At 32.8% G+C, this 26,731-nt stretch overlaps 4 protein-coding genes across 7 annotated transcripts; 3 read left to right on the top strand and 1 right to left on the bottom strand.

Moving 5' to 3' along the window:
- The first annotated feature begins 4,898 nt into the window (after window positions 1-4,898).
- LOC101220160 (rac-like GTP-binding protein RAC2) lies at window positions 4,899-7,334 on the top strand. The gene is made up of 7 exons (XM_004151855.3): window positions 4,899-5,445; window positions 5,531-5,618; window positions 6,173-6,282; window positions 6,389-6,452; window positions 6,569-6,633; window positions 6,724-6,789; window positions 7,029-7,334. Exons 1-7 carry the CDS (start codon window positions 5,347-5,349, stop codon window positions 7,125-7,127), a joined length of 591 nt encoding a protein of 196 aa, XP_004151903.1. The 5' UTR covers window positions 4,899-5,346; the 3' UTR covers window positions 7,128-7,334.
- Window positions 7,335-11,464: 4,130 nt separating this feature from the next.
- On the top strand, window positions 11,465-13,926 carry LOC101220401 (ras-related protein RABA1f). Its single transcript, XM_031880767.1, has 2 exons — window positions 11,465-12,043; window positions 13,101-13,926. Exons 1-2 carry the CDS (start codon window positions 11,823-11,825, stop codon window positions 13,531-13,533), a joined length of 654 nt encoding a protein of 217 aa, XP_031736627.1. The 5' UTR covers window positions 11,465-11,822; the 3' UTR covers window positions 13,534-13,926.
- An 832-nt stretch (window positions 13,927-14,758) lies between these two features.
- On the top strand, window positions 14,759-19,441 carry LOC101220632 (acyl-coenzyme A oxidase 3, peroxisomal). The gene is made up of 13 exons (XM_004151857.3): window positions 14,759-15,451; window positions 15,820-15,937; window positions 16,066-16,173; window positions 16,273-16,445; window positions 16,547-16,646; window positions 16,823-16,897; window positions 17,016-17,146; window positions 17,737-17,872; window positions 17,955-18,074; window positions 18,270-18,416; window positions 18,493-18,597; window positions 18,687-18,788; window positions 18,915-19,441. Exons 1-13 carry the CDS (start codon window positions 14,997-14,999, stop codon window positions 19,188-19,190), a joined length of 2,046 nt encoding a protein of 681 aa, XP_004151905.1. The 5' UTR covers window positions 14,759-14,996; the 3' UTR covers window positions 19,191-19,441.
- A 151-nt stretch (window positions 19,442-19,592) lies between these two features.
- LOC101211467 (transcription factor VOZ1) lies at window positions 19,593-23,471 on the bottom strand. 4 transcript variants are annotated; one of them, XM_031880765.1, is made up of 6 exons: window positions 22,855-23,023; window positions 22,488-22,590; window positions 22,149-22,414; window positions 21,904-22,053; window positions 20,634-21,222; window positions 19,593-20,466 (listed from the first exon to the last, which is right to left on the bottom strand). In XM_031880765.1, exons 3-6 carry the CDS (start codon window positions 22,371-22,373, stop codon window positions 20,033-20,035), a joined length of 1,398 nt encoding a protein of 465 aa, XP_031736625.1. In that variant the 5' UTR covers window positions 22,374-22,414; window positions 22,488-22,590; window positions 22,855-23,023; the 3' UTR covers window positions 19,593-20,032. The 4 variants fall into 4 exon arrangements, with proteins under 4 accessions (XP_031736625.1, XP_031736626.1, XP_011649983.2 ...); XM_031880766.1 differs by having other exon boundaries at window positions 22,529-22,590; XM_011651681.2 differs by lacking the exons at window positions 22,488-22,590; window positions 22,855-23,023 and adding an exon at window positions 23,030-23,471.
- Window positions 23,472-26,731: the final 3,260 nt, after the last annotated feature.

Below are 26,731 nucleotides of genomic sequence, written 5' to 3'. Positions count from 1 at the left end.
ACAAAAATTTGAATGTCACTTTCATTTTAACAGTTTTTATTTGAATGGTTTAGATTAAAATAAGTCATTCAAGTGGGTTATAGTTTCTAAAAAATGTTTTTGGATATAAGTTTGTTTTTGGTTTGCTATATATTAAATTGTTTCTATTAATGTTAAAAATATTATTATAAACAACAACTATTAAACATTATTAGTTAACAGTTTTAAATTTCTACTTAAAAATACTTTCATTGTCCAAGTGTTTTTTAATTAACATACGATAATCGATCTAATTAGTCATGAGAATAAGCCATTACGAGTTGGTCATTAGAGATGATTGATGCAAATAGTTTACGAAGTTGATTGCCATAGTTGGGCATCACAAGTGTGGTTGCCATCGGGGTCGGTTGTTAGAGGGGATCGTCAAAAGTGGCTACCAAAACTGGTTGTTGAAGGTGGCCGCTAGATTACAGTGTGTCACCCATAGTTCTTTGTCGAATATGGTTATCTGAGAGGTCGTTAAAGGTGGGTGATTGTCATCCACAACAACTATGATGGAATTGGTAGGCTAGGACAAGAGATGATATTGGAATCCCTCGAATTTAGGAGGGAAACATAAATGAACATATCACATCTGAATGAGAGGAATCATAAGAACATGAAAGCATAACTGTTAAGAAAAGTTTAAAAGAATTGAATCATATACAAACTCTAAAATTAAGCATGCTTAGCTTGGAGCAATCTTACGTTGGTTGACCCCTCTTGGAACTTTTTTTAAGGATGCATGAGGATAACAAAACATGTTCGAAGGACCTATGCTTGTTTGTGAGGACTACTTTTGTTCTTGAAAGCCTTTAAGACAAGTAAGGATGATCTTCTCCAATCACAGAGGACGAAGGGAGTGTCGGGGCCATCAGTTTTCGAATTTTAATTCCAAATTCGTGTCTAAATCCCTAGTTTGAGGCTTTATATATATTTTGATAATTTTATGTATTACACAAGTTAGAGAGATTTATTAACGTATCATTAAACACTAAGGGCATGTTTTGGGCACTAAGTTGAGATGGGATGTTTGCAATTCATATGTCTGTGGAGTTCATATGTCTGCAGAGTTCATATACGTCTGAGTTTGAGGTGCACAGTCGAGTTCATATGTTAGGGGTATCAGCTGATGCAATCTTTTGAATTTTAAATAATTTATTTTTTATAAGCGCATTTTTAAAAAATAACAAAATAAATTAAAAAAATTTACAAGTTATAGCAAAATTGGATTCTATCACTGACAGTCTTCTATCACTATAGCATACCAATGACTATCAGTGATAGAATTTGCTATAGGTTGTAAATATTGTGTAAAATTTGTAATTTTTTAAAATTCTCCCTTTTATATCTATTTTTGTTTTTACAATTTTTTATTTAATAATTCTCATGTTTTTTTTTTTCTTTTTGGCAATGAACAACAATTAAACCACTATATTTTTTTGTACTAACATAGATAAACAAAATGTGAAACAAAAGAGAAATCAAAACTTTTGATTCCTATTTTTTTATCGATAAATTTCATCATTTTATTTTTCTTCCTATCGTTACTTTGTATTTTTCCTCTCATGATTTCTTTTAATATTTGAATCTCACTCACCATCTTGGCAGTCAATGAAATTGCAACCGTATTTCTTCAACAATTGTGCATTTAATTCCTTCAAATTTGGAGAATCATCAAAGAACATGTATATATATATATATACATATATAGGTTTTTTTTTTTTTTTTGTTAATTGTTATTTTTGTTTGTTTTTGCTTTGTTTTTTGTTTCACCATTTCAAGTACATACATACCTTCCAAATTCTTAACACTCATTTGATATGTGAATTCAATTATATAGATACATACACACGTATATATAGAATTAACAAAAAACACCAATTTCATGCATTCAAGAAATTTTGTTCTTCGAAATAGTTAAATTGGTTAGTCCTACCAAGTAAGCACAAACAATACATCTTTATTGATTGTGGTGACGTTGTTAAGAAGAAGTCTCCTAGATGCTTGTGACAAATAAGTCTACAAGGATAATCTGATCATCCTTAGACAACTTCTCAATATCAAATTACTATAAAAGGAGACGACTATTAGACATTATAAACTAGTAATTTCAATTTTGTACTTAAAGGTACTTTTGCCAGCCAAGTTCTTTTATCTTTTTATATTATATTGTTGGTCGAGATAATTGTTAAAAATGAACAACAAAGTTGGTGGTTGGAGTTAGTTGCTTAAGATGATCTCGGAGTTGGCCGCAAAATGTGAACGTTGTTGAAGTTAATCATTTGAGGTGGTCTTTGTCGTTCTTGATTGCCTAAGATGAATGTTGGTATTGATTGTTCAAGGTGGCGGTTCTCACTTGTCATTGAAGTTGATTATCAAATGTGATTTTTGTTAAAGTTTATTGTAGAGAGCTAGTTGTTGGAGCCTGAAGTTGAAGGTGGTTGTCAAGGTTGATTATCAAAGGTGATTTTCGCTAAAGTTTGTAGTCGTTGATGGTTGTCGAAGGTAGAGGTTGGTTGCACGCAAGCGATCTTGCAGATGGTTGTAAGAGTTTGTTGTCGAAGCTTGGAATTCATCGCACGAAGGTTTGAAAATTTTGTAGATGACAAAAACATCTAGAAAAAATAAAATCAATCTATTTTTTTTCATATTGCGAATATTACAAATGAGAGTTTGCAAAAATAGCAAAACAAAAATTATGATAGTAGAGTCTATGTCACCTATATTTTCTAAATTGCAAAAATAGTAAATTTAAAAATAAATTACCGTTTGATAGCATCAATTACTAGTTATATTTGTCAAATTTGCAATATGCAAAAAAAATATATGTTATGAGCTGTTTTTTTAAAAACTTTTTTTGTCATCTAATGTAATTTTTCTATAACAAATATGACAAGTAATTAGTGTTATCAAACGACTATCAAATGGTTATTGGAGGGCTATTAAACGGTTATCGACTTTTAAATTTACTACTTTTATAATTTAGAAAATGAAGTGACATGAGCTTTATTATCATAAATTTTTTTACTATTTTTGCAAATGCTCTAATTTTAAATTTTTAAAATTTTGATAGAAAGGAAATTTGTTCGAAAACTTTTAAAATATAACTAAAATTAGGTTTTTGAAAATAAAAACGATATTCACTAAAAAACAGTAAGAATAAGGATAATATTCTTTTAAAAGGAAAAAACATACAATCTAAGCTTTTTAAAGGAGCTTTTCAAAAAATAAAACTATTATTTACGTTTCATACAACAAAATCATCAAAAGATAAAATTGTAAATATTTGGTCAATTACAATATTTTGATTTTAAAAATATCAATTTCATATAATTTGGAAAGAAAAACAAATTTTACTTTTTTTCTTTATCAAATAATTTATGTTAATTTTCATAAATATAACATAACATCAAAATATTTACCACTTTCCTAACAAAATCAAAAAGTCGAAACCACCCATTTTTTTAATATTCCACGTTTGACCATCCTTTCCATCTTCTTTCTCTTCTTCTTTTCATCCATTTTTCATTTTATTTTCTCTCTTTTTCTCCGATTTTTCTTTTCCTTTCCATCTTCTTTCTTCTCTTCAATTTTTCTTTTATATTTTTTTGAAATCATGATATTTGTATTCGGCTAATCATAAATCTTATATTATTTTTTTTCAAAATGTTATTTGGTTCAAGATCGTGTATCAAATATAAAAAATTTTGGTACACTATCTTGAAAAAAAATTGTTTGAATATTGATAATCGTGTAGATAAAATATATTAAAAAAAATCATTGGATATTGATACACAATTGTTTAGATTTTAGTATTCGTGTACCAAATACAAAAGATCTTGGTACCCGTTCTTAAATCAAGATCGTTTAGATTTGGTATGTAAATATGTACCATTTCCTTTACAATCGTGTATCATAATCATTTAGAAGAAGGATTACGTGCTTGAGTGACTAATTAATCGCATCTTAGACCATTTTTGGTATTTTTTTCATCATAGACCTGTGGACTTTGTCCGTTTTCGAAATTGTTTTAATATTTTAAATACAACATGTTTTTTATTATGAAAACAATGTTTAAATAAAAATATCTATTTATGAAATAATTAATTTTAAAAAAACTTAAGCATTTTAGTTACTTGAGTTAAATATACAAAATGTTTAGGCATGCATTTGTTTTCTTTTAAACATGAGCTTAGCTCAACATGACACATGTATGTACCTGTGGACAAAAGATTTCAAGTTCAACTTCTCACTTATGCATTTATTACAAATATCGTTTATTGCTGTGCTTTCTTGATAGATATTTAAATCAAAATTTCAAATAAAAACTCATCGTTTGACGGTAAATATATGAGAAAACATGATAATTAAAAAAGGTTACATTACACCTTAATTTATATTACAATGTCAAAAATCATAACATCTGTATATTTATTGGATAATTTTAATATTTTAAACTTTATGCTTATTTATTGATGTATGAAAAGAGAATAGTATGAAAACACTAATTATAAAAAATTATATAATTCTTATTACATGATAAAAATTCTTATATTTGAAAATTTTAGTGAAGAGTAGGAGAATTCACATGCGTTCCTAAACTAGGTAGGACAATGTAGGATTTCAAATTCCATAAATTGAAGTAATGATTGATGCATGGTAGAAAAATAAAAAACATTTGTACATGCCATATTATGAATTTGTGTTTGCATTTTTTAAAATTCTTAAATACTGTTTTAAAAGATTAACTTTAAACTTTTAACATTTTCACGTGTAGTGGCTGTTCGGTTAATAGAAAAGATGATAAATACGTAAGTTCTTGTGTAATTGAGGAGATGTTAATCCTCATCATATTAATCTCTCCCTTGTCTAACACTTAACCCCAACCAACACTATCACCCAACCAAACGCCCTCAATTCGGCTGTATTCCTTTTTGGGTTTTTGGCCGTCCGCTTAAAGAAACAGAAAGCTTTTGGTAGCAATCAATGGTAAAGTCCTAAAAGAACACACACCCATATCCCGAAAGTGGAACCCAGATTCTGAGTTTGTTCACATTATTAAATGCCCTTCTCCACCCCCTCCATTTTTATTCAAATTTCAAACCCAGTATCCCACTTCTTCTTCTTCATACCTTTCGTTATCTTCTTTCTTCCCTTTTTTCTTTTTCTCTCTATACAATCCTTTCAGTCACTTGCTTTTCTTTTACAAATGGAGATTGAGAAACGAAATTCGGAGAAGTGGGTAATTTTCTGAGTTGACAGATTGTTGCTGTTGCAATTTGTGAAGGGTGTAAAGATAATTAATACTCAAAAGGGGTTTTCGAAATGAGTACGGCCAGGTTCATCAAGTGCGTTACTGTTGGAGATGGGGCTGTGGGGAAGACGTGTATGCTCATTTCTTACACTAGCAACACTTTCCCAACTGTATGTTTCTCTTACTCCATTTTTAGTTTCACATGGAAGCTTAGAAGCTGATTTTCCCTCTTTGATTTGCTGGAAATTCTTGTAGGACTATGTGCCCACAGTTTTTGATAATTTCAGTGCTAATGTGGTGGTGGATGGCAGCACCGTCAACCTGGGGCTTTGGGACACTGCTGGTCAGTAAACTTTACTTTGTATCCACTTTTGCATTTGGGGTTTCTGTTTTTTAGGATTGTTTGGCATTGTCAACTTGGAACTAGTGTAATTGATATAGTTAAATTTATTGTAAACCATTAGATTAGGTTTTGATTTCAGATGTATATATTGACTAGGTAAGGGGAAGATCATGATATTTAAGCATGGACAACTATCTCCAATTGTATGATTACGAGACCTAGAAAAGTTCCGAGGGTTATGTCCAAAGTGGACAATATCATACCATTGTGGAGATATATTGAAGGGTTGGTTGTCTCAAACTACCGGTATCAAAGCTATGCCCCTTATACTTAATCAGGTCGATGTGCCTTGATGACATAGTCATTGTGATCGGTGGTTGAGCTAATAGATAGGGAATAGCCACTCCATAACTATTTGAGGGGAGGCTTTCGTGGTCGTTTTTTTCAAATGAACTTCAGTAATAGAAATATAGGCTGATTGGTTAATGAGTGAAGTCATGTTCTTTTCAAGAAAATGAAGCCCTTCGTTGTTGGGGTTTATTTGGTAAATGCAGGACAGGAAGATTACAATAGGCTGAGGCCTTTGAGTTATAGAGGTGCAGATGTGTTTCTGTTGGCATTTTCTCTAATCAGCAAAGCTAGCTATGAAAATATCTCCAAGAAGGTTGGTTATCATCTGCTCTCGTTTAACTTTTTAAGTAATCAAGTCTAATTAAGTTCTTGCTATTAGAATATATATCAGGTTTCTTATTTAATTTTCCAATTCACAGTGGATCCCAGAGCTGCGACATTATGCCCCGACTGTGCCAATTGTTCTCGTCGGAACCAAACTTGGTAATGAGAAATTAGAATTATGTTGAACTTCAAACATATCAAGAAGAAAAGGGGGAAAAAAGCTGATAGAAGAAATTTATGGGCCACTTGATGTATATTTTTTTCCTTGTTTGCAGATTTAAGGGACGACAAGCAATTTCTGACTAGCCATCCTGGTGCTGTACCGATAACGACGGCCCAGGTATTGCTATTAAATCGAACCAGTTCTAGTGATGGTTTTCAAGTTCATGATTCTAATGGGGTAAAAGTTCTTGATGGCCTTATTTGACAGGGTGAAGAACTGAAGAAATCAATTGGTGCTGCTGTTTACATAGAATGCAGCTCCAAAACTCAGCAGGTAAATGAAACAAAATATGTTACTTTACAATAATCTGATGGTTTGCACACAAGTAAGTGGTCGTGATACTTAAGCTGCAAGTATCATGACCACTTATTCGGTTTTAAGATTTAGGCTCTGCAAGTAACCAAAACAGAGTTGGCTAATGCTATGCTACTAACTTAAATCGAGTTATGGAAAATTTAACCATGCCCCCAACCCAATTCTAACAGTTTTGATCAACTGTGTTTAATTTGCAGAATGTCAAGGCTGTGTTTGATGCTGCTATCAAGGTTGTTCTACAGCCACCGAAACCAAAGCGAAAGCGAAGAAAGGCCAGAAAATGTGTGTTTCTTTGAGTTGGATTTCATGTCAGACTGATTTTTCTCGAGGCCAACTTGGCCTCTTCCAAATTATGACGCTTAGTCACTTCTGATCTTGCTCATTGTACTTGCTTTTTATATTAATCTTCTTGTTTAATATGCAAGAGCTGATGCTTGTATACCTCCAAAGAATATATAATATATAAATACATGAAGTTTCCATTGTCAAAATGGTTTTACCTCTGTTCCGGCCATTGGAAAAGAGCACATATGCACTTGAAAACGCACTTGTTCCAAGGAAAATTGATTTTGGAAAATCTAATAATTTCTCGTTATTGATGAAGAAAATTTTGGGTAGTTTTGAAACTTCTCAAGAAAGAAAGAAAAATACACATCAGAGTGGATTCTATAACTGACTCCATGAAATAGAGTAAGGGATAAAAATAAATACCAAAATATAAATTACAAGTTTGAGTGAAGAGTTTTTGTGCTTATTTAATCTTTTTATTCGGTGTTTGAATTTTCAAAAGAATTTCATAAGTTTTCCAACTTTCATTTTTGTTTCTAATAAGCTTTGAAATCTTGAAAATTTCTTAGAAATAGATGGCAAGGTTCATAATGAAATTTGAATCTTTTTCTTTTTGAAAAAATATATGGAATAAGTAAATGTGGTATTTAATACAAAATTAAAAAGCTAAAAATCTATAGGATACAGAATAAAAAGTCAGTGTACCTATCAAATACATAATTAAGCATATAAAGATTTATTAAAACACTTTCTGAGAGTATATAGATAAACACAAATCTTACCATTTGAAGATTAAACGTGTAACCATTTTTTTTTCTCCCTCTCAAGATTGTTTCTTTTGAAGTAATCCATCTTGAGCTTTTGAATATTAATAACTCAACCAGTTCAATTCAATTTTATTCACATATATGGTGACGTTTTCTACTTTCAATTTGAAATAAAACTACTTTGTTTTAAAAAAATGTTTCTAACTTATTCATAAGGATAAGAATCTTGGCTTAAAATATGAGAAATATTAGTGAAAAATGATTGTTTTTTTTTCCCAGAAAACTATTAGTGAAATAATTGAATTTAGACTGCCTTTACTCAAGGGAATGATAATCCATTTAAAATCTAACTTGTTTCCCATCCAAAGATATACAATCTAATTGAGAAATTGAGAGTGATCCATCTAATTGTGTTTGAAAGCTACTAAGATTGGTTACTGTATATGTAAATTATAAATCTCACATTTTATTTTTACTATTATCATTCATTCCAATAACTCAAACAATAAAATGTATCAAATTCGTAAGTGTAGATAAAGGCAATACAATTATGTTTGTAATTTAAATTTGTTATAACTCATTTATGATTGAAGTCTAATTTCAATAGCACCAATTTTAATTTATAGTTTAATAAACATGGCCTTAAAGTAGGGAAGGTCGAACAATTGTTGAAAAAATTGGTAAAGATTAGTGTTTAAATATTTAATAGGAATTAGAAATCAAGAGTAGTGGATAAAAATTCAAATGGTTATGATCAATATTTTTTATGATATTCAAACATATACAAACATTTGAAATAAAATAAATTCAAAATACAAGCTCCATCATCTATTAAATAAACATCAACAGAGTATACCCATGTTTAACATATTGACGTACATCAAAATTAAAAGAAAAATTTTAAAAGCAGTAGATTTTACAAAATATTTATAACTTATAACAAATTTTATCACCGATAGTCATTGATATGTTATAATGATAGAAAATTATCGCGGATAAAATTCAAAATTTTATTAGAATTTGGATATTTTTATTTATTTTTCTATTTTTAAAAATGTTCCAAAATTAAATATAGAGATCTTCAACTTATCGAAAATTAATTTTAGTAGAAATATGGATGATCGATTTTGAGGAATATTTCTACAAAAATCATGAAGAAAAAAATTAAATAAAATAAATTTAAATTAGTAAATAAACATTTTATTATTTGAAGTAATTAAATATGTCTATGGTTTATATTAGTGTTTTTTATGTTTATGTTACGTGTTTTATGAATTTGTATACGTTCTAATGAAAATATAAATTTACCATTTCTATGTAAAAACATCGATATCATCATTTTCATATACAATTTATTGCATTGTTTATTTTTGGTCATTATATATATTTAGCATATACTAATAACATCACTTTCATATACTATATAGTTGGGTAATAAATATTGATTTAATATACCAAATTGAACTATGTATTAAGAAAAAAAAGGTTTAAGGTAGCAAATAGATTGATGGTCAAAGTAGAACTTGTCCAAATGAAAATAAAAATTAGAAATAATAATTTAGATTTACAACATGCAAGGAATGTCCATTCAACTTCCTTCGAGATTTGAGTTTTCAAAATGAACATAAAATTAAATGAAGTCCGTCAAAATAAAACTATTTTCCAACGTTCGCCGTTCACATTCTTAATGGGCAGACTCTTCACATTCTTTGTAACTTCCCTTTGCGTTGGGAACCTAAAATAAGATACCAATATTTTGCTCCTTCCTCATCACATCCTTAATAACGTTGCTGCCCACACCAATTGTTCCATCAAATTAAATGATGTACGTTTAATAAGTTGGTTGAACATTCATTCATAACAAATGAATTGTAATATATAATATTGCGGAATAAAGAGTAGAGCCACATCACAAACATAATAAGCTATCAAGTAAAAACAAAATAATACATGATTGGAGTAAGTCAAAAGTAAATTCAATCTCCTCAACCTCGACCTCGGCCTTAGATGAGTTCAAGGTTGAGCCTCAAAATTTCATGATCAGAGCATGTTATACTCGCCTTGGACCATTTAGCTTGAGATATAACCTAACTTATCTTGGGTCGATATGGAAATTAATATTATAATCCTTGTTGGATTAAGATATAAATAAATGATTATGACTTCATATGAGATATCTTTTGTCTTCTTCTCTATTATTGATTTCTACTCGAGCATCATAATAATTTTTCTTTTCTTTTTAAATAACCTTTTTCTTAAATTTATTAATTATCACACGAGATCATACGTGTCTTTTCTTAACGAAATTTTGACATCAACGTATATCTTAATCTAACTTAATTACATGTTGAACATCGTAGAGACAAAGTTGGATTAATATTTTGGAATGATGATGTTAACAATAAATAGTTGAGAATTGGTAACAAAGGATAGCTATAAGAATTAAATAATACTATTTTTCAAGTCAATAAGGGCTCATTAGTTAATCAATTAAAACATTTACTCATTCCTTTGAATTGTTGCTTAAATTTTCAATAATATATTTTGTTTTTCTAACAAAATTGAAAGTATGTTTATAGTTCATACTTAATATTTGTTAAATTAAAAAAATAAAAGAAATTTGATGTTTTAAAAAAAATTAAGACTTCTTTTTCAGTTTTAAATTTTTTTTTGTAGAATTAATATTTGAAAATTCAGATAATTGAAATATATAAAGAAAAATATGGTAAACATAATATTTAAAATTACAGTTTACTATTATTATTATAGTTGGAAAAGTGTCACAATTAACTCACGATATACATATAATAATATTTTCATTACATTTTAGCATTTTCATAGAAAATAAGTTACTTGTAGCATGTTGCTTCTAATATTTATTTGAGCCTCCATAAGTATACTTTCTTAAAAAATCAATGTCTCCAATGTTAAAAAAAAAATCAATTGATTGTAATTGACATTTAATATGCTACCTTTGTTCAAATTTTCTCATTTTTTGTTATATTAAAAAAAAAAAGTGATCTATTTCATATAAAAGAAAAAGGGAAATTTATGAATAATTTTTTTTTTAAAAAAGTTGTTGGTATGTTTGAAGCTATTGTGTTTGATATCACATCAAGAAATCTCTAACTCTAGTTTAAACTATTGTGAATGTATTGAGAACAAAAAATAATATTGAGAAATTACGTAAATGCTAAAGCTATAAATAGCGATAGGGAATTTTTTTTAAAAAAAAGGCAAGAGGGATACGTTATTTTAGTATAGTTTTGATTTTGTTAATAGAGGGTGAGGTAAAGGAATTAAGCAAGAGGGAATTAAATTTGAATAAAGGAAATTATTAACTGAAAAAAATATTAAATATAAACATAGTCCAAATTGAGCGCTACAACAACTTCAGCCGATCGAAGATTGATTTACGTTCCTTTTATTATATTCATTTGACTTATAATTAATGATTTCCCAAAAAAAGGAATTGGTCTTACCAAAATTAAAACTTCTTTTTTTCTTTTTTTCTTTATTTATTTTAAATTTACCTATTATTGAAAAGGCCAAACAATTGAGATAGAACTTTGGATCTGATTGGTAGGGAGACAAAATTTGAAGATGTTTTTTAGCAAATAGAAAATCGAAAAGAAAAGGAGAAAAAAAAAGAAAAAGAAAAGCATTGTAAGGAAGGATACGGTTTTTGAATTGTCTTCCCTTTCAATCTCTTCTCTTCCTCCGGCAGCCTCCTCCCATCTCTCTCTTTCTCTTTCTCTCTCTCTCTCTCTCTCTCTCTCCTTCTCTCTCTCTCTTCCTTCAGAGACTGTCGGGATCTCTGTTTTTATTATTTATATTCATCCAAAATTAAACAACTCAAGAAAAGTTCATACCTCACACCTATACCTTTTTTTCTTAATATTAATTTGGGGAGATTATTCTTGTTGTGTTCATCAAATGGGTGCGTACAGAGCCGATGATGATTACGATTATCTGTTCAAGGTGGTGCTGATTGGGGACTCCGGCGTCGGAAAATCCAATCTCTTGTCGCGTTTCACCAGAAATGAATTCAGCCTCGAGACCAAATCCACCATCGGCGTTGAGTTCGCTACTCGTAGTATTCGTGTCGATGATAAGATCGTTAAGGCTCAGATTTGGGACACCGCCGGCCAAGAAAGGTTTTTTCTTTCTCTTTCCATTTGTTTTTCTTTTGGTTTCATCTCTTTACTTTTCATTCTTATGACAAATTCATCGATAGATATATACAGACAGGATATATGGAATAACGGATCATCATGTGGGTAATCGATCTTTACCAAAAAGTTCATCCAATGTGATCATGCCTTTTAACATCAACCATGTTTTACATATTTGTTTACGTTAACCAACAATGAAAATTTGATCTTGGATGTGGTTGTCTTAGAGAGGAGTCATTTTTCAAATTCCACTATGAAAGGGAATGATTTTAAAATTGAAAGCAATAAATCTTCTTTTTACTCCAAAACCTTCGTGGCCAAAATGTAGGATTTTATAGAATTTAAAAATAAATTATTAATTGATCTCGTCATTTTTAAAATTTTAGTTAACACATTATAGATTAAAGTTCTTTTCGATTACTGTTCAAACACGAAGTTTTAAATATATTCATTTTCTATCTTTCTCCTTTTTCAACCTTATTTAATTTGAATTCAAAAGAAGGTAATTAAGTTATGCCGAATTAAGAAAATATATACATTGACTAATTAACTATTTCTCCCTTTTATCGTTTTATAAATGATGAATGGATTTTTCTTTTTTTTAAAAAAGTAAAAGAATGTTAAATGGTTTGGTCTCAGACGTGTTTGTATTTTAAAGAAGTGTCAGCAAATTTGTATTTGTAAGCCAACGTCTGTAAATTTTGGTCTAATAGGTTTATAAAATTTATAAAAATGTTCAATAAACTATTGAAAATTTCAATTTGTGTTAATATATTTTTGCCACCTTTGATTTTTTATTTTTTTTTAAAAAAGTCAATTGATTCTACCTAGATCGATGTCGTATTAGACTCAATTCAAAATTCAAGACTGAAAACAAAATTTAAAGTTGAAGGAACTAATAAACACGTTAAAAATTTGAAAACTTACTGCTTTTAAAGGTTCAAAGAACCTCCCAGTTTTAGAAGATTTTTCTTTTTAGATTGTACTTGACCATTACTCTTTTGTAAATGTTTGACTATCATTGTGGTGATGAACATAGGTACAGAGCAATCACGAGTGCATACTATAGGGGAGCAGTAGGGGCGTTAATAGTGTACGACGTTACACGACACGTGACATTCGAGAACGTAGAGAGATGGTTGAAGGAGCTAAGAAGTCACACAGATCACAACATAGTGATAATGCTCGTAGGGAACAAGGCAGATTTAAGGCACCTAAGAGCAGTATCAACAGAAGATGCACAAGCATTTGCAGAGAGAGAGAGAACATATTTCATGGAAACTTCAGCACTAGAGTCATTCAACGTTGAGAATTCATTTACAGAAGTTCTAACACAAACCTACCGAGTTGTAAGCAGGAAAATTCTTGACATTGGAGATGATCCAACTGTTCTTCCTAAGGGACAGACCATTGACATTGGCTCTAAAGATGATGTCTCTGCTGTTAAGAAAGCTGGTTGTTGTTCTTCATAACTATACCAAAAATCCCTACAGAATATATTCTTTTGTTTTTGTTTTTTATAAAAAAGTTTTTTTTTTCTTTTTTCTTTTCTGATTTGGTCTTTGTATTGTGTTGTGCTTTTTTTTTTTCTCTTTTTTTGTTGGGGAAAGAATTGTTGGTGCTTTCTTTGGAGAGTGGGATGTTCATGCAAAACTTCTAGTGCTCTTTTTAGGGGTAGGTTGTACCTATGAATTTGATCCATTTTATGCTTAGAAAGAAGAAGAGGAAGAAGAATTATTGGGAGGAAAATATATATATGCAGAAGAAAATGTGCCCAAATATACTTATGATTTTCTTGATAATCTTTTTGTGTAATTTGATTATATTATTTATTCATTGACAATGCTAAGCTATAATGCATATAATTTTGTCTTCTAATTATGATTCGCATCTCTCTCTAATTAATAATACTTCATTTTTAAAATCTCTCTCAAAGCTTCCTTATCGTTTATATAATTTGTAATATATTCTCTTTGTAATTATATTCTTTACAACTTAATTACACATTTTCATTTTGATGCAATTATCTATAGTTTTGCTGTACTTATAGTTTGGTTTAGCTTTCCTATTCAAGTTCTTTATTTTCCTTTGAGTTCCTTGAGGAAAACTTCAACGACGATATAATCATGCGAGCACAAACTTTATTTATCATTTAGGCGTTCAATTTGGTAAGAAAATCTACTTAGAAAATATATTTTTTTAAAAATTGAGTTCATTAGGCGAGCAAGCTTTCTTTTGTAAGGTTTTTTTTAAGTAGACTTATCATTCACTTTTAACAATGAGAACCTTGATGCGTTCTAAATTTGAAAATGTTCGGTCTGAGCTAAAACGTTCAAAAACCAAATTGATCATCTTTAAGGTGTTATAAATATTAAATAAAAAAAAATTATTGAGATGAAATTTGTAACTTCATCTAAAAATTTGTATAATTATGATTTATAATAGATTTAGATGATACACATTTTATTTAAAAATATGAATTGATAGGAAGAGTATTTGATTTCTGGATAAGGATCGTAGGAGCACAGTTGATTGATTCTTACACGCATCTCTAGAGAAATAAAGGAACACTTTTTATATGATTAACCGAAGAAAAGTAAATAAATAGTTTAACACAAAACGACGCCATTTGGTGCCTCCCCAGTTCTCATCGGAATTACTAATTCATATTCTATTACACTATTTTCATTTTATCTTTCAAATACATTTTTTAGCTCCAAATAATTTGGCCCCGTAAACCGCATCGGTTTTATCTTTCAACTTGAAATCATCCACTCCCCTATCAATTTCCTTTTCTCTCTCTCCAAACTTCAACTACCATTGCGTTTGTTTGGTTGAATTATTGAATATGTTATATATTGCCTGATCTTGATCTTACCCGAGCACTTGAATTTCGCCATTGCCAATTTCATCTTCCTCTCTTCATTTCTCTCCAATGGAGCGTGTTTCTTGGAGAACTCAGGTCCTCTCCAATCATCTTCTTCCTCACCAATCAGCTTCTCTTCTTACCCCTAATCCATGTCTCCAATTCTCCCCCCCGGAGCTTTCCGAACGCTTTTCCTTCGACATCGTAGAGATGCGGAACCTCCTCGATGCGCATAATCTTCCGGACCGGGACTGGATTTTTGGGCTCATGGTGCAGAGCAAGCTGTTCAATCCCTTGCAATCTGGCGGTCGAGTCTTTGTTTCACCTGATTATAATCAATCCATGCAGCAGCAGAGGGAGATGACGATGAAGCGGATTGAGTACTTATTGGATAATGGCGTTTTTAAGGGTTGGCTTACTGATAATGGAATTGAAGCTGCGTGGAGGAAGTTTGCGCTGTTTGAGGCTATTGGGATTTATGATCACTCTCTCGCTATTAAGCTTGGAGTTCATTTCCACCTATGGTATGTTATAATGCTGAATAGACGAGATGATTATGTTATTCCTTCTTTAACAATCTGTCAATCATTATCCCAATTTGTGTCTGTTTAGCAACTAATTTAACGTTTCCTTTCAGCTTGATTTTTCTTCTTTTATTGAAACTTATTGCTTCTTTTCTATGCTAAATGATTACTAAATTCAGTTACTTACTATGGGGTTAATCTATTATTCATATCTGAATCCTCTTGTCCATTTGCGGGTTTAAAAATTAGTGCTACATTTTGCTAATGATTGTCAATAGTAATGGAGAAGAAAGGCCATTGCCGCAGTTTGAGTACAGGAATGTAAATTACTGCTAAATCTAAAGGCTTGTCTGTGCAACTCTTTTTAGGGGTGGAGCTATCCAATTCTTTGGGACAAAGCGTCATCATGATGCATGGTTAAAGAACACAGAAAATTATGCGATCAGGGGTTGCTTTGCAATGTCTGAGCTCGGTCACGGAAGTAATGTATGTGAAAATTGTTCCATAATGTGCTTCAAGTCACTTGATTTATATATATATATATGTGCATTTTAAAATTTTCCCAATTCTCCTTCTAAGTTAGCAACATTAACTTTCTACCTAAATAATTTTAGGTTCGAGGAATTGAAACAGTGACCAAATATGACTCAAGCACTGGAGAATTTGTTATTAACACCCCCTGTGAGTCAGCTCAGAAGTACTGGATTGGCGGGGCAGCCAATGTAAAATCAATATTTTAAACTCGAATTTCTCAGTCATTTGTATTTACTATGTACCCATCAAATTAATTTATCTTCCTGACATGTTCGATTAATCTTTAGCATGCAACACATGCTATAGTCTTTTCGCAGCTTGACATAAATGGGAAAAATGAAGGTGTCCATGCTTTTATAGCCCAGATCAGGGATGCAGATGGTAATATCTCTCCAAACATACGTATAGCAGATTGTGGTCATAAACTTTGTTTGAATGGGGTTGATAATGGGCGGATCTGGTAAGTAACTTATGTTGTGTTGAAGATAATATAAGTTTTATTGAACTGCAGGGAGAATCATATTCTATTCTACAATTAGGAGTTTTGAAAATGTATTTCAGGTTTGACAATGTGAGAGTTCCAAGGGAAAATTTGTTGAATTCAGTAGCTGATGTATCAGTAGAAGGGAAATATATAAGTGCTACAGATGACCCGGACAAGGTCAATTTTTCTAATATTTCAGTGTATACTTATATGTATGTGCGTGTGTGTGTAAGCATGCATGTACGAATGTTTGATTTTTTTGTATTTTCTCTTCTGATAGAAAGCTACCTAAAATTTGATACTTCTACTTGAAGTGGTACTGTGTTCATGATTCTTTTGCTACCTACTTTCAGAGATTTGCAGCATTTATGGCACCTTTGACATCTGGTCGGGTAACCATTTCCGTTTCTGCAATTTATTCAGCAAAGGTTTGTTGGTTATATGTATAACCTTGCATTTATCAGTATTGTTGAATCTGGAACTATATGGGTCTCATTCAGATTTTATAGCCGTTTACTTATAAGCATCACGTCATTCAATTGCCAGATTGGTTTAGCAATTGCTATAAGATACTCATTAACAAGGAGAGCCTTCTCACTTACACCAAATGAGCCTGAAATCCAATTGCTAGACTACCCTAGTCATCAAAAGCGATTGCTGCCTCTTCTTGCTAAGACGTGAGTCTTCAAAACTAAAGTTCTCTTGCATCCAGAATTTTATTCTTCGTAAAACTCGTTGTCTTTCTTTCCCTTGGAGACTAACGTTTTTGAGATAGCTCATATTAAGCAATTATGATTAACATTGTTTATAAATTTTTCTGTTGATTTTATGGAAGGATAAATTGAATTTATTCATACTTTCAACAGCTACTAGACATTTTAGCCGTGCACTATATTCGTGTCTAGTTGTGGCTTCTATTCCATTTGGGGTGAAATTTATAAATAAGCTGTACTAAATTTTTGAATACTTAATGCGATTCTGCTGAATGCATGTGGACTAGTAAATTGCAAGCATAGTCTACCTAGTTTTGAGTAAAAAAAGATCTTAATTATTTGCAGGAATGCATAGTTTAGTTCACTAACTGTTTTGCAATTATGGAAGCATCTTAATCCCTTTGTTGTTTCGAGGATATGGACATTAACATCATTCTTTCGGTAAATGTGAACCCGCATGTTTAAAATGAAAAAAGAAGTGATCAAAGTAAGAATAATGATTATCTTAGTGATGTACATGCTGGCATAGATTATGAACGATGCTAATTGTGCAGATATGCTATGAGTTTTGCTGCAATTGAATTGAAAAATATCTACGTGAAGAGAACACCTGAATCTGTCAAAACTTTGCACATTGTTTCAAGTGCATTTAAAGCAACATTTACCTGGCATAATATCAGATCACTTCAGGTTGGGGTTTGAATTTTGTTGTTGGCTTTAGATATCCAAATGGTTGAAGATATTAATATTATATTCTTAATTTCTGTACAAGGAATGTCGTGAAGCGTGTGGAGGCCAAGGCCTGAAGACTGAAAATCGAATTGGCCAACTGATATCTGAATTTGATGTTCAGTCTACATTTGAAGGTGACAATAACGTCCTAATGCAGCAGGTATGTGGTTTACATCATATTACTTGTATATTACAATTCAAACAAAATTCTCAGCATAAAGAATGTTGAGGAAGAAAATTCACCGCATAGGAACTGTGCTGCTGTAGTGATAACAAACATATAGGTTGTTGTGAGTTTTATTCGATTTGTGATCTTATACCTGTCGGATTTAGGAGGTTAAATATTTCATTGCAGGTGAGCAAGGCACTCCTCGCTGAGTTCATAGCAGCTAAGAAGAGAAACAAGCCATTTAAAGGGTTGGGATTAGAACACATGAATAAGGCCTGCCCTGTCATTCCTTCTAAGCTTACAAGTTCTATCCTCAGGAGCTGTCAATTCCAGGTAACATGAACATTATTTTTTTACCTGATCGGTGATATCAAATTTTAAATGCTAATTCTTACCACTTTTGCGTCAGACCGATGCATTTTGCTTAAGAGAGAGAGATTTATTGAATCGTTTAGCTGCTGAAGTATCTCAAGATGTAGCACGGGGCAACAGCAAAGAATATGCCTTCATTCAGGTGAGATTATTTGCTTCTTATTTATCAACTTTTCTCTAGACTCTTACTATACGACCCTCTAACCTGCATTATCCTTTCTGGTGTTCTAGAGCTTTCTGTTTGCAGAAGACTTGGGCAGAGCTTTCTCTGAGAAAGCCATATTGCATTGTTTTATCGAAGTTGAAAATAGTGTACCCTCCGGTTCGATAAAGGTAAAAGTTTCCATCTCTACTTTGTATTCCTTCTATTTCTTCATACACAAGAACGAAAATCTGGTATCTTTCCATTGATATTATCTTGCCTATTACGAACATTTGAATATGTGGTCTACCCTACAGAACGTTTTAGGTCTTCTAAGATCCATGTATGCCTTGATTTGCTTGGAGGAAGATGCTTCCTTCCTCCGCTATGGTTATTTATCACCAGAAAATGTAGCTGCGGTGAGGCAGGAAGTGAAGAAACTATGCAGCGAAATACGACCTCATGCTCTAGCACTTGTCAACTCTTTTGGCATACCTGACGCGTTCCTGGCTCCTATAGCATACAACTGGGTAGAGTCCAATTCTTGGTCTTCGGTGCAGCAAAAGGAAGGCACTGCAGACGGTTCTGCATAATGATCATTTCTGACTACTATCATAGGAACACTTATTGAAGGGAAAGAAGAAATCATAAGGATAGGGTGGACTAATGTGCCTTTTAATTTTATACCATTGAGAAACTAGAAGTTATTTGGTGCTATGGATTATTAGAAACCACAAGTGGAAGGTGGGTTGCATGTACACCTAATGTAGATACATGTAATATTAAATATTAAAGCTTACAATCCCTTTCTCCAGAGTATGTTAATTGAATAGTAAAACTGCAATGACCATTTTTCATGTGTTAAAACAACATACCAACGAAGAAAAGCAGAATATTTTCATCCACCAATTGTTATGCAAATTACGTTTCCCATTCATGAAATATGGATAAAATCTAGCCAAGCCCAAAGGCTGTGTTCCCAAGAGAGATGGAAATAATGCAAATGGCTAAAACATCAAATGACTAACCTCTATACAATTTTTTAGCAACTAAAGGTTACCATTTAAACTAATTATACACAAACGGAAACACAAATTTTCTGGATCAAATGCAAACTTGGAAACAGGAATTTCCCTGCATATTGAATGAAACTCCAAGGAACCCCTCTAGATTAATTTAGCATTCAGAATCTCCCTTCTATATATATATATAAAAAAAAATGGGGTCAAAATGCCATGGATCACCAGACAATGCACCGAAGAGCATATATTAACATAAAGCAGGCACTTCGAGACTAAAACTGACAGTAACCTTGCCACGAAAATACAGCAGCAGGCAAGATCCCAATATGTGCCATTATAAGAATCGGTTGATCAGTTAGTGCTCGTCATATTCTGATGATGCGGAGCAAGGTTGATATTTGCAGTATCAGACTTTAATTATTTCTCTTCATCGTCATCTTGCCTTTAACTTGTTGTCCAAGCTCAACAGGGCCCTCTGCAGTAAGCCTTCCCATCTTCTTCTGAAGATCGGCCAGAGGATCCGCTGCCAATTTTCCCTTTGGACTCTTTTTTGTATCAGCATGTTTGAGTTCCAGCCTATATAATGCGAATGAATCATAATTGGTGATATCATACTCATACAAATGCCATTCAAGAGTGCTTGATGGCTGTGGATCCATGTAATAAGACTTCTTCTGACCACCAAACTCCTTCATCACTAGCTTCCTTGATTCATGCCAACCACGGCCACTATAATCCGGCAATGACCTTTGCTTTCGATTGCCACTCTCAAAGGCTCGTCTAGGCTTGTCGAAGTAGAGCCATTCCCTGATTGTCTCCCCCTCAAGAAATGTAATATCAAAAAGCTCTGCAACAATGAAAATACTCACTATAAATACACACCAATTGATACAACTCACTAGGACAGAATAAAGAGCATCAATGGAAAATGAGTAATTATAATAAATAAAACAAGAAAAGAAAAATAAAATCAGGAAAACAGGAAAAAGTTAGAAAGCAACATAAAGGTTTTACCAGGAGCATTCCATGGAGATTTCCTTGTTGCAGCACCATCACATATGGGTATTCCAACTTCTTTGGCTTGTGTCTTTGCCTGAAGAGCAGCAAACAAAGGACCATCCTTAAACCCAATTCCCCCAGGACGCAATATTGGAATCATTCCAGGAAGGCCTTCGTTTATAGCAAGAACAGAATGACAGCTACTGCAATAGTCCTGACACCATTTGGATCCTTGAGCAGGTCTGAAACAATCCCAGAGAGCACATATCGGGCCCATAAAAGCAGATGGTCGGGGTGCAATATTTGGGAGAATACTGGGCTTTGTGTCCTGAATAAAGTCTCCCACATCCGATGCCCCAATAAGAACCCCATAGTCAAACTCTGGTTGTGAATTCAATATATGGCAATTCAAAGTAGACATATCATCCTTACTGACCATCGTGGTCTGCTCTAAGTTTTGATCTAATTTGAAACTTTGACAATTAGACTGAGTAGCCATGTCCGATTTGTAAAATGAATAATTCTGAATATCTAAAGGAGACACTTTGCACTCCTCAAATCCGAAAAAACTTTCGTGTTGGAGCTCTGGAATACAAAAACCATCCTGGTGGCAGAATCAGTTCAGCTAGTTAGCATCTATTAGATTACAAAATATATTATACATTCTCAGGATGGCAGAAAACCAGATGCTCAAAGTCTCATTTGACAGACATGTGCTGTGATTTGTTGGTAAGAACTGTGAGGTTACATCAAAATTTCCACATTTTAACCATTTTATTTTAAAGTAACATGGCCCAAGTCAATTTCTTTAAACAGAAAATCACAAACAAAAAAATAGAAGCACATATACCATAATGACAAAAAAGAAGAAAAAAATCAGGCTGGATTAATTGATAAGCCTTAATTCTCACAACTGTTATGCAGATACTGGCATCACAAATAAGAAGCAAACAACTAATCCAATAAAAAAGAGTCACATGCTTGAAGAAGCTGGGCTTTGTAGACATGGGTCCCAAGAGAAACCAGCCAGTTTTCAGCAAATGGCATAAAATAGAAAACACAACAGGATTGGGTCTCAAGTATAGTTAATAGAACTTTATTAAATGGTTAAGAAACTTTGTGGATTTTCTTTAATTGGCAACACTTCTCCATTAATCCTTTACAGTAGAAGCTGGATTAGATTGATTCCATGCAGAGAATTTGTGAATAAGAGAGGCCAGTAAATACATTATTCACCCGCTGAAACATGGAGTTGACCAAAACAGAAAATGAAGAAAAGGCCTACCTGTACGAAATTTGACGGATTGCTGCCAAGAATGCAGTGGAGTTCAGGTTCAGCCTTTGGTTCAGCCAATGTACTAGTTGCATCATCTTGCTCATCACAATGCTCAAGAAGACGGGCTAACTCTTGTGAGAATGATCCAAGACTACCCTCCTAATTGAATGTTTAGGGCATTTAGATTACACAAAATTGATGGAAGAGAAAAACATTCTTTGCAAAGAGGGAAAAAAGTTCTAAAAAATACTTACAACTAATGAAGATGCAGGTGAAGGTTCATTAAGCTCAGCATTCCACTCCCTGAGCATCTGATGGACTTGCTCCTCCAAGACAGCAACGTCAGTAGTACGACTCTCCTTTCTTGCATTTTGAAGATTAGTAAATATCCCTTGAAGGTCATTAACACGGTTCTTTGCTTTTTCCTTCAAAAGCTGATGAGAAGTAGATTGACATTTACTCTTCAAACCCTTCGGCATTGATCGTCTCTTTTCTTCCACCAAAACTATCTTAGCAGCAACTGAAAAAAAGAAATCACAATGAAGAACCAACCCTATATATAAAGTCCGTTCAGATTGCAAAACAGAACATACCGAGAAGGAAAAAAAATCATATGGGCTTTTGAAATGAATACATTTGTAATGCTACCGTTCAATATTATTCCACTCCCTCTTACTCAGTTCAGGAAATAGGAGACTGCATTGGAAATAAGTAAAATTGTAACCATTGTACCGATCATAAGATGATCACAAAGTTCACCGAAGCTAATTCATCAGGACTCTATTTACAATTTCGGAAAAATCTTAAACATGTTTTTCTGTCATTTACTAATTCAGCATGATCTCTGTGTGCCATCAAAGAAACTATCAAAGATTCGACTCAGTAAGAGGTCGTTCGATTCAACCCTAATTTACGTATTGAAAAAGAAAAAAAAAACAGAAATGAACAAAGAATAGTTACCCGCCAAATTGAAGAATATTTGGGTCGAAAATCAGTGGAAAGCTTGGAGGAAGAAGATTAGGGGGTTAGTTTTTTCCTTAGAGAAGTAATCAGTGTAGCTTTCGCTCTTCGTTCAGATCTTTTAGGTCACACCAATTCTCTAAAATTCAATGTTGACGAAAAATCAAATACTAACCGAAAAGATGATGGCTCAAAAAGTAAATGGCTTGGAGAAATTAAGGGCTCAGCTCAACTTCAAGGAAATCGGCTCTCAAACGGCTCTGGTAAGGAACTTGGCTTGGACGCGCGGCTCGTGAAGAGAACGGCTCGGTGACAGAGACGTCGGCTAGCGTCTCAACTGGAACGAAAGGCTCGGCCGGAGGGACACGGAGGCTACACTAACGTGGATGGGAGGCGACGGCCAGTGACGCTGTGCGATGAAGAGCTACGGCCGGCGGAGGCTTCGACGGAGGAGAAGCGGGCCGGTTTCGGATGGTTAAGAAGACGGGGACGGAGTCGACGGGACTGAGGGCGCGGCGTTGAACGACTTCGACGGGACGATGTAGACAGAGACGTCGTCGGCGAAGAAGGACGGCGAACGGTAGGCGGCGGCTAGGTCAAAAGAATGGAAGAAGAGATATGGTGTGCACGTTTAACGATATCCTATTTAATATAATAATAATAATAATTACTATTATTATTGCCTTTTTACTTAATAATTCCTATTCCTTTTCCTTTTAAAATAACAAATAATCGTTCTCTTTGCTATTTAATATCCATCAAATTAACCTTTTTACCTTTGCTATTTAATATCCTATTATAACGTTTGCTTTTGTGATTGTATGAAACAAGTTCTTTTATGATCTTATGTTGATGCTTATTGTATGATATTGTTATTGCTGTCAGTTTATGCATTGAAAGTAAGTTGTTGAGCTAATGTTTCTCATTTGTTGAACGAAATGATTGTGTGATGTGTGGTATTGTTGATCTATTGCAAGATGTTGATGGAAATCCCAAGTTTAACGTGAGACGCTGGTGGAAGTGAATCTCATGTCTAGGCAGGTAAATGCTGGTGAAATGAATCCCAAGTTTGGGCGAGAATAAGTTGTGTGCTTAAAAGCTAGATGTTGGTGAAGTGAATCACATATCTAGATGAGGAATGATTTAGGAGACGCTGGTGAAAGTCAATCCCAAGTCCAAGTGATGAGATGTTGGTGAAAACGAATTCCAGGTCTGAAATGAGAATGTGTGCTACGAGACGCTGGTGACAATCCCATATTTAATGCGAGACGCTGGTGAAGTGAATTCTAGGGTATAGGCGATTGGATGTGGATAAGAGAATCACAGGTCCCGACAATGAATGGTGAATGTTTGATGAACTGAAACGCATGGGATTGTTTGTGATTGTCGTGATTGTAAATTGATGTAATGAGAATTTGTGTTGATGCGATGAATACTCGTGTTTATGAGATTAAGAATGTCTGTTATTATTGAACTTGTTGTATTCTTTATAAAGGTATTTCCTAAACCCATCACTCACTAAGTCTTTGACTTACATTTTAAGTTTTCTCTCATATGGTTGTCAGGAGTTAAAGCTAAGTAAAGAATGACTATCAGGCGTAGAAGCCAAGTAAAGGAGGAAAAGGTAGATTGTTATGTAAACTTGTGCAACGAGCAAGCTATGTCTTTCCATATTGGGTTTAAGAATTCAATGGGTAAGAACTTCACTCCTTAATGCTAAGGGGAACATCTCAGTTTTGAAGAACTATCAAGGACAACATCACAATTTTATATGGCACAAGATGATGAGTGAAATAGTTGAGCTAAGGATGAAAAGCCTAAGGCGTTGTTTGGCCAATGAGTTTAGAATTAGGGGGGTTTGACATTTGAAACCAAACTCATGTTTGGATAGTTGGAATAAAATTCCTGGATTAAGAAACCAAACCCATGGGTTTGGAATATATATATATATATATATATATATATATTTTAACGTCATATGTTTTAGAAAAAATTTGACAATCTTTTATTAATAATCATTGATGTCCATTGACAACAAATGTTAGCCAATTTCACGATCAACCATGATGATCGATGACAGTCATGACGATTGATCGTCTTAACCGTCACCTTCAAATCATCTTGATCTTCGCCTTTAGATAGTCTTGACCGTTGATTATCGATCATCAGTGACCAATCATCTTGGTCGTTGCTGACCTACAACTTTGGACATTACTGTCGTCGGGTGAACATCTTGATCGACGATGACCAATCATTGTCGTTAACTATCAAAGTCAGGCCTATTAACAAATGATCGTAGTGATGGTTAATGACCAATAGCCATGATCCTTGGTGACCAGTTGTCATGATGGTCGATGACCAACCAATTGTCTTAAACGTTGCAGATCGTTGACCCTTTTCACCATTGATCAACGATGACCTTCACTAAGGCTTTCTACACTCTTTCTCATGGGTTTGAATAGAAAATTTGTCAGAACTCCAAACACCACCTCTGGTGACCATTGTCAATCGACCATTGGGTGTCATTTTTTACAACTCTGCCAGGAAACTTCTAGCCACCAACTCCAGCAACTGCGCTGCAAACCTTGAAAAAGTAATAAAAATGAATTTTTGAAATTATTTTGTCATTCTATACAAACATTTGATTTAATCACAATAATATTTTTTTAAATATGCATTTGTTCATTCTTCTATTTTCTTTTCGAGTTATTTTAATAATTATTATTATTAGGTCATTTTTTTTAATTATCTTTTTTCTATTCTTTGTTTAAAATTAGTCTTTCCTGTTATGAAATAAAGAATAAAGAGGCTAAATAAGAACCATGAAACAACACAAAGAAGAGAATGAAGAAGAGAGGAAGTAGAGATCAATTGAACTCAATTGTGGTGTCTCTTACAAATGCACTACATACCTTTATTTATAGAACATCTCATGGTATAGGTTACACTATGGAATTCAATGGGATGAATGTTACAACATGTAATAAAGGAAGAGTTATAGGAATATTATTAGTAACATATTGTAGGTTATGAATATCTACATAATTATATTTACAATACTCCCCCTTAGATATCTATATTATATAAAATAAATGTCTCGTTAAAACCTTACGAGGAAAAAAACCAGATGGAAAAAAAAATTCTAGTGAAGGAAAAAGAGTACATCATTTTATATATTAATAACTGCCTCATTAAAAACCCTTCCAGGAAAACCCAATGGGGAAAACCAATGTCAAGGAAAAAAGAGTGCAATATTTCTATTCCTAAGAGGCAATATTTCTACAACCCCTTATAAATACATCAATTGAGTTCTCTGAGTCATGATATTCCAATGTTGTGCACTAGCTTTTCAAATGTTGGTGTGGGTAATGCGTTTGTGAATAAGTTCGCCAAGTTGTCTTTTGAAGAAATTTGTTGAACACGAATGTCACCATTTTCTTTAAGGTCATGTGTATAGAAAAGTTTTGGTGAGATATGTTTTATTTTATCTCCTTTTATATACCCTCATTTAATTTGTGCTATACATTTAGTATTGTCCTCAAGCAATAATGTTCGTAGATTTTTATTGAAAGACAAACCACATGTTTCTTGAATATGATGTGAGTAATTGATCTCAACCATACACATTATGTACTAGCTTCACAAATTACAAGAATTTCTACATGATTTGATGAAGTGGATGTAACGGTTTGCTTTATAGATCGCCAAGATATAACAGTTCCTCCCATGTGAACAGATAACCTGTTTGAGATATTGTTTTGAGTGGGTCAGATAAATATCCAACATCTGCATAACCAACTAGATCAAAGTTTCATTTGTTTGAATAAAATAAACTCATATTAATCATCCCTCGAAGATAACGAAGTACCTGCTTAAC

This window comes from Cucumis sativus, chromosome 2 (genome assembly GCF_000004075.3).
Source record: "Cucumis sativus cultivar 9930 chromosome 2, Cucumber_9930_V3, whole genome shotgun sequence".
Taxonomy (NCBI): domain Eukaryota; kingdom Viridiplantae; phylum Streptophyta; class Magnoliopsida; order Cucurbitales; family Cucurbitaceae; genus Cucumis; species Cucumis sativus.
The sequence above is the reverse complement of the archived record's forward strand: the minus strand, read 5'-3'. Positions and strand labels throughout refer to the sequence as shown.

What these genes read in the sequence shown, in the direction of transcription:
- LOC101220160 (XM_004151855.3), top strand. Translation starts at nt 5,347, where the DNA reads ATGAGTACGGCCAGGTTCATCAAGTGCGTTACTGTTGGAGATGGGGCT. An exon ending in CTAGCAACACTTTCCCAACT is followed by an intron (nt 5,446 to 5,530) that starts GTATGTTTCTCT and finishes AAATTCTTGTAG; the next exon opens with GACTATGTGCCCACAGTTTT. An exon ending in TCTCGTCGGAACCAAACTTG is followed by an intron (nt 6,453 to 6,568) that starts GTAATGAGAAAT and finishes CCTTGTTTGCAG; the next exon opens with ATTTAAGGGACGACAAGCAA.
- LOC101220401 (XM_031880767.1), top strand. Translation starts at nt 11,823, where the DNA reads ATGGGTGCGTACAGAGCCGATGATGATTACGATTATCTGTTCAAGGTG. An exon ending in GACACCGCCGGCCAAGAAAG is followed by an intron (nt 12,044 to 13,100) that starts GTTTTTTCTTTC and finishes TGATGAACATAG; the next exon opens with GTACAGAGCAATCACGAGTG.
- LOC101220632 (XM_004151857.3), top strand. Translation starts at nt 14,997, where the DNA reads ATGGAGCGTGTTTCTTGGAGAACTCAGGTCCTCTCCAATCATCTTCTT. An exon ending in TCAGGAGCTGTCAATTCCAG is followed by an intron (nt 18,417 to 18,492) that starts GTAACATGAACA and finishes CTTTTGCGTCAG; the next exon opens with ACCGATGCATTTTGCTTAAG. An exon ending in TACCCTCCGGTTCGATAAAG is followed by an intron (nt 18,789 to 18,914) that starts GTAAAAGTTTCC and finishes TCTACCCTACAG; the next exon opens with AACGTTTTAGGTCTTCTAAG.
- LOC101211467 (XM_011651681.2), bottom strand. Translation starts at nt 22,373, where the DNA reads ATGCCGAAGGGTTTGAAGAGTAAATGTCAATCTACTTCTCATCAGCTT. An exon ending in ATCCGTCAAATTTCGTACAG is followed by an intron (nt 21,223 to 21,903) that starts GTAGGCCTTTTC and finishes TTCTGCCACCAG; the next exon opens with GATGGTTTTTGTATTCCAGA. An exon ending in ATCTCCATGGAATGCTCCTG is followed by an intron (nt 20,467 to 20,633) that starts GTAAAACCTTTA and finishes TCATTGTTGCAG; the next exon opens with AGCTTTTTGATATTACATTT.